The sequence below is a fragment of the Anser brachyrhynchus genome (assembly GCF_964034855.1).
Source record: "Anser brachyrhynchus genome assembly, chromosome: 2".
Lineage (NCBI taxonomy): Eukaryota > Metazoa > Chordata > Aves > Anseriformes > Anatidae > Anser > Anser brachyrhynchus.
The window spans coordinates 159819250-159831109 of NC_137695.1; the positions used below are offsets into that span (position 1 = coordinate 159819250).

The following is an 11860-nucleotide window of genomic DNA, read 5'->3' on the forward strand; positions in this document are numbered from 1 at the left end:
CCATTCACACACAGACACACACACAAAACAAAGCAAACAAACAAAAAATCAAAGAAAGAAAAAAAATACAACAAACGAACAAAAAAACAAACACTTGCAATAAATGGAGGTCCTTTAAGCTTCATTTGGAGAGAGAATGTAAAATAGTGTTTTCACAAGTGCTTATGGACTGAGGTGAGGAGGTCCTTACCCACAAATCTGGGCTCTGGCTTTGCTTTCCAGGAAACCTCAGTTCCATCAGATTGCAGAAGAAAGTTACCAGGTCTCACTCCCTTCACGCTGGGGTGAAAGTTCAATGATGGGATGAGGAGCAGAGAGGTGGCCGTGAGGGACTCAATGACCATGAGGTGGCATGTCACCATCGCATAGATCCAGTACATGGCAAATCACTTGCACAGGTCTTAGGTTTTAGCAATAGCAAGATCAGCAAGGGCCCAGTTTAATTTCTGGCACTGGGACTGGTGGGAAAATTTGGCACCCATCTTTCCCCATGGGGTTCATCCAGGATTTTTAGCACTCATCTCTCTATTGCAGCAGAGTACCTAGAATAGAGAGTTACTACAGTGAGTAAAGGGTGGAGAATGGTTTCGTGAACGATACGTGGCTTTAGGCAAGGGATCTTTGGTTAGGGAAAGAGTTGCTAGGGTGGACATAGGGCTGTATGATATAAATGGTGTAGGAAAAGTAGACATGAAGCAGTCTCACTACTGCTCATCTGTGAGAACAAAAGCTCTGAGTGAAACTGTGAGGCAGAGCATTTAAAAGAGAAACAAATTACCCTGAATGAAATGGTGGCATCGAGCCCAAAAGGGTGCTGTGAAGGCTAGAAGTGTGGATAAACTCAACATGAAATAAGGTGTATTGATGGTGTTTCCTTGGCAGTTACCAAACAAAATGGTCCTGACGCAGCCTCTGGGCCAGCAAAACTGGAGGCTGCTGATTGCCAGAGCTGGCAGATAAAAAGGGAGAACCCCCATGTACTACATTTGTTCAGCAGAAAGCCACAAACCTCTCACACACCTCTGGGGACCGAGCTTTGGATGTGGTTCACAAGCAGAAGACACTGCAAAGCACAGGTTGGCAGCTAAGGCAAGCCTGCAACTGGTTTTTAAAGTCCTTCCATAGCCAGCGATGTTGTTCCTCTGGCCGCCTCCATGCCAGTGCAGTACCCCGGCCATTAACACAAAGTTGTTCCAGCAAAGGAACCACTTTTGAGCCACTAGGAAGCTGTGTATGAATCCAGAACCGTAGTTCATCCAGGCTGCATCTCACTCTGGCAATGGGAAGCAATGTGGGAGAGGTGAAAATCACTGCAGAAATGTCTGCCAGACTTTGTGCTTGAAAATAAGAGTGTTTGTGCACTGGTGATCTCAATGGGTGGATCATAGGATCACAGGGAAATCAGGTCGGAAGGGGGACCTCAAGTAGTCTCTAAACCAAGTTCCCGATCAAAGCTCTCAATCTGATATCAGCCCAAGTCCCTCAGGGCTTCATCCAGCTGAATCATGAAAACTTCCAAGGATGGAAACTGCACCACCTCCCTTGGAAACCTCATCTAAAGCAGATGCTACACGGAAGACTTTAAATAGCACCTTTATTGATGATTTCAAATATCATGCTACATGGGAGATTTTAAATAACATCTTTATTGATTATTTCAAATATCATAAGCAGAGTGATAATTACAGGAGGACATTTTTCCTGGTAGATCTTGAAAAGGGTTTTATAGGAAAATGAAGAATCAGAATTCCAAATTCAGGCCAGAATTTAGTAAATCCATACACAAGTCACCCAATCTTCCCAGAAAAGGTAGTTTCTCACCAGTGGATTTTGTGAAAGAAATGTTGATGAAAGGCCTCTGCCAGTAGGGAATAATAGGAAATGTCTTACATATCTGCTCCAAGACTGACCACAAAACCAAACTCATCCCACTATATAAATAATAATGAAAGGTGAAACTGGAGTTTGAAATTAAGTAAAATAAAAATTATCAGAGGACAGGTGCACTATATATAAACTTACCGAGAACTACAATTTTAGCACAACATTTTTATTCTGCTCAAAAGGGTACAGAAAACAAAAGAGATTTCAGCCTCCTTGGATCAGATCACTGGCATGGCATAGTCTCCTCTCTCATATTTTGGAAGTCCAACTTCTTACACACTAAGAAGGAAATCTGGACAGAACAAAGGACCAACACAAAACTGTGGGGTGGAGAGGACCTGCCACATAAAAGTGAATTTCATCTGAGAAGTCTGTTTGATTCAGCTACTCTGCTGGTGAATACCTGGGGAAAAGAATGCTCTAAGGAGGTATGGAAAGCCCTTAGCTCCATGTCTTTTGCTTTAAATATATCATATACACCAGAAATTTTTAGTTCAAAATCAACCAGATCAGCACAGAAAAGAAACTCCAGAGTTATATTTGTGGGAGCTGTTGAAGAATCAACCCAAAAATTAGTGTTGGGACTTCCTGAGCTTTGCTTCTCTCATGGCAGGTGTGTGGGTACTGAAAACACAATTTGTGGGAGCTCTTGAAGGTAGTCCATGAGGCATCCAAATGCAAAGCTGGGCTGGGGTTCATTCTCTTCTTCATTGGGTTCTTTGGCTGAAAGGAACCTTCTCCTGCTCCTCACAGTCTAGTCCAGAAGAGAGCACAAAGGGAACTTGCTAACATGCCAACTGACACAACGCTGATCCCCAAACTAGCTGCACCATCAGTGTTGCACAAGTCAGTGTAACAGCAGGAGACGGGGCGCGTCATGCCAATCCCATCCACGTCAGATGGGATGCAGACGGAGGAGCACATCTTGGTGACAGTTGAGACTCCTACAAAGGGATAAACTACAACAAAGCAAGGAAGAAGGAACAGTTAGGAATGGGAGGAATGAAGGAGAAATCTCTTTGTTCCTGGATGAAACATTAACTACCTTTACCTCCAAAGTCTTAGTTATAGTTCAAACACAACGGGACCATTTCCTACCAGGAACATAAGAAACAGTTCTTGTCTAGTGGTTCCAAGCTGAACAGCACATTGCATCTTCTGTGCCTTGTCTGGGTCAGCTTTTTCCCACAAAAGAAAGTATTTTTCCCATTAAACATTTGGTCTCTGCTTTGACTCTATCCCTTACCTCCTTCCTCCATTACATGCAATCAGAGCCTTCCCAGATGAATCAAGCAAAAGAAAAACCTCCATCCTAGCAGTTCATTTCTTTATTTGGACAGGTTTTGACCTGAAGGATCATTGTTCAGGCTGATGATGCCTTCCTGAAAGCTCCAGAGAACTCAAGGGCCTCTAATTGACCAGAACTCAAGGTTGCCTCCAGCTGACCAGAAGTTTGCTTTCCCTCTTCACTGAGCCTGACTCACCTCTAGCAGCCTCTCTACCCCACCCAGCTTTCATAACAGTTCTGTGGTCAGGACAACACTGTTTAACCCACACCCATTGTGCAAATCATACAGACACTCTGGAGAGCCAGAACTCTCTAGCTCTGTACCTCAGATTCAAGCCAACACATTTCCTCTAACCATTCTCAATGTTGAACATTAGCTATGAGCTAAGTGCTCACTCCTCTGAAAATAGGAGACTGCTGTTCACCCCATGAAATATTACTTATAAGTTTGGCATTATATAAATACCTTATAATAAAGGTATTATATACCTTTGGTATTATATAAATACCTTATAATAAAGGTATTGCTCCCCACACCAGACGTCTGTGCTGGAGAAACACAGATTCATGTTAAAATACATGGATAAAGAAGCCTTGCCCCTACCGTCCTCCAGGGAATACATGGTTGTCTTGCACATGGTTTCATTCTTACTGCAGTTCTGGATCTTCATGCACTTCTCAATGGCTGTAGGTTCATGGCAGGAGTAGCACTGCAAGGTCTGGGCTATAAGGAGGACAAACATGAGACTGGACTTACTGTACACCATTAGGTTCTGTCCATGCCTAGAAAACTCTGTGGAAGATAGCTCTCCAAAATTATCACAGGTTGCACAGGAATAGATTGGTAAAATATATTTGTTCCAAGGGGAATGAAAAATACAGTAGTCTTGGCATCCAAACACAGCCTCAGATGTAGGTTCAGACCCCTCTATGACAAGTCAGGAAAGACAGAGCTACATGCAGTAGGACCCACAATACAGGAAAATCCTGTCTACACTTGGCTGCTGAATGTTTGGGTCCTTCTGCTCTTGTTTTGTTATCGAGGGGTGGTGGCAAATTGTTTTTTTCCTTTTTCAGGTAGGTCTGAAGTAGTCCACAGAAGAGTTTAAGGGTAATTTTACTTATTTTTTGGTTCTGCACCCCAGAACTTGCAGTATATATGTGATGGGACATCCCAACATTAAATGAAAATAAATGAAGATGATAAAACAAACAGATCAATATTATATTCACAAATATAGGGAGGAAGAGCAGTTTGACCCACCTGCTTCTTCCTTATTGTTGTGGGGTAATTGCATTGCCTGTTCTGCACAGTGGCTGGATGCCAACAAGAAAGGCTTAGTGAAACACAACATCTTGGTGTTTGAATTCTTTGAAGATCTTGCCCCAGGTGCCAGCAGCCAGCTAAGACATGCAAAGAGCCAGGAGAAGCCCAACCCTTCAATTGTGCAATTTGCAAGATGTTTTTCTTTTAACCATTATCACAATTAGCTAATAGGCCCTGCTTCACATGTTTATGACAAGCCACTAACCATCCTGCTTGTCAGCCAACCACATCCCCAAGTTGGTTTTATCTTTTATTCCCACCGGACAGCAAACATATTTGTAGCTGATTTACCCCAACTGTTCTTACTCTACATCTACTTTTCTCCTTGTCATTACATTAACAGAGCACCAGAAAGAGATCTGGACACACCAGGAAGTCAGACTTGAGCATGAATTGCAGCAGGGAGAATTTCATCTGGTGCTGACCACTGTTACCTCTCTCCAAAGACTGGGAGCTCTTGGGTAGGAGATTGTCCCAGGGAGAAGAAACTGTCTCCATCATATTAACTGAGCCATGGGAGTAAGTTAAGCATGACCCTTCCCCTCTCCTGAGATTCTAGTTCTTTAAGAATGTGTTAAAAGTTGTTTTAAGAAGATAACTCTGGGAGCAATAATGGACTCCATGGGGAGATGTTCTGGGCTGCTGTGATCTAGAAAGAGGCCATAAAAAGGCACTTTGGTACCCAAGACCCCAAATCCAGTCCAAGATAGCTCACCCTGCCTCATCTCTCACAGTCTCCTAGCTTCCCTTTATCACTTCCCCGTTGGGCTGAAATTGCCTCCTAGACATGCAGAATAACCACAGCTTGAGCCCGTCAGTGCTTAAAGTCTTTGGAGCTGGAGAGGTTTCACAGGGAGATACCAAGGAGCCCAGAGCACAATGACATAGTGTTCCCAGAGCACTCCTGACCCTCCCAGAGCATTCCAAGCTAAAGACATCAAGCCAAAATAGTTGATTGATATTTCCTATGACCCAGCTCTGAGGTTCCAAGGCAACACAAGCCATTTTTGGACAAGCTGTCGAGAGCACTTTGCTCTCTGCAGGTCTTGACGAGGAACCCAACACTTGATCTTGGTCCTCTCTTCCACTTGCCAGCCAGACACCTGCAGGCATAGCAATGCCTTGAAGGCATAGCAATGCATTTTGGTACCAACACAGGCCAGCAGCTCCTCCTCAATAACATGCAGTCCTGTCTGGAAAGCCCTTCTTACGCCATCTGTGTGGCAGTCCTGGTGAAAATACTTTAAACCCCATTAAAAAAGAAAACTAGTTGGCTCATCTCAGCACACCTGAAATAGGCTGTTATAAGAGCAGGCTGAGGCAAGCAAGTCACTTTATGAAAACAGACACTACCTGCAGCTTCACCCTAATTAACAACCCAGAAAGAGCCCTTTTATAAGTAGCCCCAGCAATTGTCTTGCTTTCATTCAAAGCTCACTTTGTTATCCTACTTTGTTCACTGTGGACTGATGCTTTGTTTGTGTTAATTCTCTGTCTGACAGCTGTCAAATGCATCTTTAGGGAGGAAGCTTTGTCATTATTCTCAGATTTCATGATACTCATTCCCTGACAAGTCAAAGCCACAGAATTTGTGTTTATCTTTGAAAAAAAAAATAAATAAAATACAAAGTATTAACTCAAAGGGATGTCAAATTAAAAGATCATTGTCCCCAACATGTGCAAACTTAGTATTTTCATTAACTTTATTCAGACTAGCAGGTTCAAACATAGGTGAATATTTTAAATAGTAGCTATGAGTATATCTTTTTTTTCGAGGTTAAAAAAAAAAAAGTAGTACTTCAGTAGTCATGGTGAGCTGGCATCTCACAAAGCAGAGAAGAAACACCATAACTTAAAGACTTTAAGACTTGGGGAATAAAAGCCCTGTTTAATCAAGCTCTGGGATATCTGTCTGGCCTAGCTCTGAAGAGTATATATTAGAGAAGGTAGCAGAACTGCAGTGATCCCTTTTTTTGATTTAAGCGCTTATGAACTTACACATAGACAAGAAGATATGCAGTAGCTTAAAAATGAAACCACAGGATGAGAATGAATGGGGACAAATTGCAAATTGCAAGCCTTCTTTAAAAGAGGAAAATATAAATTCTTAAACTATTTCAATGTAGATATAACATCCTTCTTGGTGAGCTGAAAGCAAAAGAGAACATAAATAAGCAAAAAAATGTTGGAATTTCTTAGAGATTTTGCTAGCTTCACTTATATATTGGTAGATCTTCCATCATTCACCTCTAACTGCCTTTCTAGGAAGTGCCATAATTACTCAGATCCCATTCATGTCCAGAAGAAAGCTCAGAGTTTCTGCAGATGCATCCTGGCTTTCCTCCAGCTTTGCAGAGGATGAAAGAGGAATTTTCTTTGTGAAAGAAAATTCTCCTTGCCAAATCCACTATGAAGTTTCCAAGATTTGCCCATGTTTGCCTGCTAAATCAAAGCATACATCCTGACGATGTCTACCTAAATGGGATGGGGAAGTGGGCAAGGAGCAATGTGGTGGCCCTGGACCACACAGCAGCCTCTTTTCCCCAGCTCTTGACAGAGTCTCATTGAGCAGGATGGCAAAAAAAAAAAAAAAAAAAAAGTTGATGAGTTAATCCTAGACCAAATTTGTATCCAACCCCGCTGCTTTTCTGTTTCATGAAGTGCTTTCAGATGACCACTTCCCCTAAGGAGACCTGACAACAAAGTTCCTTTCTTTCCAATCTGTCCTCTGTTAATTAAGGACTTTCCTCTCTGAACTGCTGCCTATTGACAAGCAGACAAGAAACTTTTGAATGAATAGGGTATAATGACGAAACATATATATATATGTATATATATGTGCCCTTTCCTAGAGACCAGTGATGTCTGATCTCTGCAGCAGCAGCTGTGTTGAGCGCATAAGGCACCCATTGATCTTGGTACAGCACAAGCAGCCCAAAGCTTTGGACTACCAGTGACTATGTCTTAGAGATAATAGGACAGTCAGTGCATTACACCAAAAAAAAAAAGAAAAAGAAAAAAAGACACAAGAAGTCCTGTTAGAGATAACAGGACAGTCAGTGCATTAAACAAAAAAAGACACAGAGCTGCTGTGCCAGCCCTTGCTCCCCAGACAGCTTCCGTCTTCTCCCCCAAAAAAACCTCCAAAGCTCCCTTCTTTCTCCATCCACTTGCCTTCCCTGGCAGAACCCACTCCGTAGACCCAAAGATGGCAGAAGGAAAACATCCTTACATAAAGAGGAAATAAATATGTAAGAAAAAATCCTGGCTCATTGTCCCAGCCAGGCATTGATAAAACCATACCCTGCACTGGCTGGATCCTGAGACGTCCAGGGTATGTGTGTATCCCAAGAACAACCACAGCTCCTTACCCTGCAAAAGACTTGCCTTGAACATCAGGGCAAACCCAAGCTCTGAACTTGGCATCAGCAATATAAAATCAGTTTTTGAGCAAGAAGCTATTCTGGTGGCAGTATGAAAGAATGGGGAGTCTATGCCAGGGTGTTCTGTACACCTTCCACCATTAGAGGCTATGGCATCACTGCTCATGTGGGGCTGGTGCGATAAGGGGATTTCCTACTGCTTCGGGAATGTAAACAGCTAATTGCCTTACACCCCTCCGTGCCTGGCTCCATGGAGCTGGTGACGGAGGGTAAGCAATCGAATTTCCCCACTGGAAATATAAGGGTAAGGTTTGCATAGCGTCCCTGAAGAAAGGGGATTCATGGGGCTTGTTCTCTACTTCCACATCCCAGACGGATCCCAATATCAGGTTGATGTTGTCCACCCAGCAAGGTGGCAAGTTGCCAGTGGGGACAGCAAGGAGACAGGGAGGATGGTAGGGGGTCACACTCCCTATGGTGACAAACCCCCAGATCCTCCCTCAAAGGAGCAAATTTCCCAAAATACATCACTTTTTCCAAGGTGGTCTGGCAAAACTGTTCCTGGCTTCATGCAGACTGCACTGTGTTACTAAATGGAGCTGGAAAAATCAGCCCTGCAGTACGTGGGTCACCAGCTTTGTGTCCCAGCCTGTCTTTCCCACTTCTGATGGCTGAAGTCTAATGAATTATGTGCGCAACATATAATTAGAGAAACCCGCTACACACACTGCATTAAACAGGCTGGCTGGCTTCAGGGTTAAATATCAAAAGAGGAGCATAAATTAAGAAGGAAAAGAAAAAAAAGAAAAAAAAAAAAGAAAAAAAAAAGATGAGAGTCGGATTGAGCAAGAACACATAAAAAGGGGGGACTGAAATTTGCATTAAAGAAATGACACGGTATAATCACCTTTCATTTTTAACACTTCTTACAGAGCCTGAACTAACAGTCCCAATGAGACCATGATGGCCCTGAAAGCCTGACAGGATGGAAATACTCCCAAGACAGGTTTTTTGCTGAAAATTCCTCAAAGTTGGAGGCACGGGCCTCAGTGGGAACAGAGCACACCGCATCCCTTCAGCCTTCACCTCCCACAGCAGTTTGGATAAATTGGAGTGGGAACTTACCAAACTCCATGCAAGTGATGGCAACGAAGAGAAGAGGCAGAAGCAGCTTCATCTTGCGCGGGCTCTCGTCGCCTGGTCACTAGGTTGCCACCAGTCTTCACCACTGGCTTTAATGGCACACCTCCTGGTGGTGCCTTGCCATGTACCAATTCCAACCCAAGATCCAATTCTACTGGAAAAACGAGTCTGACTGAGCCATAAATGTATTGAATGATCCACAAAGCAAGCCCCACCTCCCGCTATACCGTCATTTCTTTTCATGTTCCTTGGAGAAGAAAATTAGGGTTTACATGGTGGACAATAGCTGAGGTGCTTAAGCTAGATCCTTTGTGTCTAGGCATCATGTGCAAGCCTGGGGGTATTAAATCATTCCAACACCTCCACCTTGCCCTGCAGCTTGTTGATATTTCTTCTTTTTTTGGTAATGTTTAGAGGAACCTGGGTTGTTTCCATACATCTTGAGAAAAATCATCTGTAGCTGTGAACAGCAAGGTGTTAAATCCCATGTGCTTTTTTCCTCCATGCTTTTGCCCTCAGCAGAAGCCAGACTGGGTTAAGAAGGGGAAAGCTGGCTTCCAATCCCTTACTCGCTGGAAAGAGCACGGTTGAGTTTGGGGTAGTGCAATACCTCTCCCCAAGCTGTGAGCAGGGATTCAGAGTCCTGTGGGTAGGAGCAAGCTGCCTTCCTCCTCTCCCTGCCCTTCAGGGATGTAAGTGGTGTGAGAATACCTGGGAAGGCAGCAGGACCAGGACATGAAAGTCTGGGCCAAGGAATTCCCTCAGGCTCACTATCCCAAGCCATTCAGGGAGCATAGTGCCTGGAGAAGCCACTCTGCTATAAGCCAACCCTCTCCAAGCGTGGTGACAAGCCCATGACTTCTTTCTTTGCCAGACACAATGTATTTCTCATCCCCAAATCCTACTGCTCCAGGTATCAACCTGTCTTTCCTGTGTCTCTGGCCAGCCCCATGCTAGTGAATCCTATCTACTACTGCATGTGGTGGGCAAGTTGGACTGTGGGACTGCAAAATAGCAGTAAAGAAGAGACTTTCTGTGGTTATCCCAGATGTCCCCCACACAATCAACACACACTTTTAATACGGAAAGGAAGAAGGGAAAGCTGAAACAAAGGTATTCTTGAAGATGCTCCCACCATCTTTGTTAACTATCACACCATCAGAAGGACTTCACTCCGGGCTAATATCACTAGAGTTCTTGAAATGTTAAAAATAAATGGTCTTGTGGGTCTTCTCTTCCCAAATAAACAACTCGGCCCTCTTCTGTCCAAACCTAAAGCTCCAGTGACAGTCTCGTAATTTTAGCAAGCCCAACCTCAGTTACAAGCAACACTTCTGGATGATCTATGCTTTTATGAGTTCAGACCCATTGTTTTCACAGCAGCTCCATAATAAAGTCATTATGGTGATTATAAAAGTCTAGTAGTTATTTCCTGCTCTAAATTATCCAGGGAAAGTTATTTCAGTATATTCTTGGTTTGACATTCATCATGTTCAGCAGAGAATTTTATAATCCTATTAAGGAAGGGGAAATACTCTGGTCATATTTGCTTTGTTCTTAAGAAAAAAACTAAACATGGAAAGGGGTGTGGTGTCTAGTTTCTGGTATTAAGTGGCCTCAGAAAATGTGCACGAGATGATTGTTTTCACATGCGCATATGAAATCTGATCTTCATTACATTCTACGTTTTTGGATGGAAGAATCTTTATAATGCTGAAACCTTGCTTAAATCCCGTGCATTCCTTCTGTTTGGAGGGTTGTTTTGGGGGTTGACAACATACGTCACTTGTTTACGGTTTCAGTTGATCTTATCTGCATCTTTAGGCAGCACCTGAAATGTTTCTTCTTTTACACGCACCTTATGCAATTGCTTTGCAGTGTTGGCAAGCAACCAAAGAAATAACAAGAAGTAATAGGAACATCCAAACAACATTTCGTTGAACTCCATCTTCTTTTGTGGGTATTCACAGTGTGTTGTGTTGGGGGTTTTCCATTAATTACAGAGAAGGAAAAGAGCAAAAAGGACACAAGCTATATAAATCTGCCTCAAAAACTTACAAGATGAATTGGAAAAAAAAAAAAAGAAAAAGACATTTTCTACTGTGTGTGTTCAAATGCAGACAAGCACAAGAACTCTCTGCATTTTGGAGGCATTTGTTGTCATAAATGAAAGGAAAAGGTCAATGGAATTTTTACTTCCAACCTGATAAACCTGTGCCAAGCCACTTTCCTGTCCTACCTGGTCAGCTGAAACAGTCTCCTAAAGAAGGCATCTTCATCTGGTGGAAGCAGTCTTGCAGTGGTTGCATCCTTACAGGTAATATCCCATAACCTCACCACTGTCTCCAAATGCAATATCCTCCAAATCCCCTAAACTCCCAGAAGACTTTCTCACATTCCCCAATTACCAGGCTGAGGAGAACTTGCCAACAAGTCCTAAGAGATGCCCATCCACCTCTGTGGTAGAGCTTCAGGGAGCCCAGGCTGAATGTGTGCTTAGAGAATGCAGGTACTGGTTTTAATTTAGAGCCTTCTTGACTTGATCGTTTTAAACCCTCCATTTTCTTGACTCTGTTCATCTCTATCCATATCTGCTAGGAATCCCACAGCTTTCCGTAGAGGAAATACATATGAGCAAAAGCTATGATCGGATTCAAAGGTAGACATGGAGGGGTGCTGATATAACAGTGTTGCATGCTAGCACTAAGCTTGTGCCACACACCTACAGGTATGTTAAACCTGATAATACTCCTGCAAGATGAGTAAACATTATATCAAGATCAGATATAAGGAAGCTGAGATGCAGAGAGGTTAATTAGGCTTATGGATCAAGGT

At 43.1% G+C, this 11860-nt stretch overlaps 1 protein-coding gene across 1 annotated transcript; it reads right to left on the bottom strand.

The window, feature by feature from the left end:
- Positions 1 to 1580: 1580 nt before the first annotated feature.
- LOC308189988 (ly6/PLAUR domain-containing protein 2-like) lies at positions 1581 to 9193 on the bottom strand. The gene is made up of 3 exons (XM_080580724.1): positions 9008 to 9193; positions 3777 to 3896; positions 1581 to 2843 (listed from the first exon to the last, which is right to left on the bottom strand). Exons 1-3 carry the CDS (start codon positions 9057 to 9059, stop codon positions 2632 to 2634), a joined length of 384 nt encoding a protein of 127 aa, XP_080436850.1. The 5' UTR covers positions 9060 to 9193; the 3' UTR covers positions 1581 to 2631.
- Positions 9194 to 11860: the final 2667 nt, after the last annotated feature.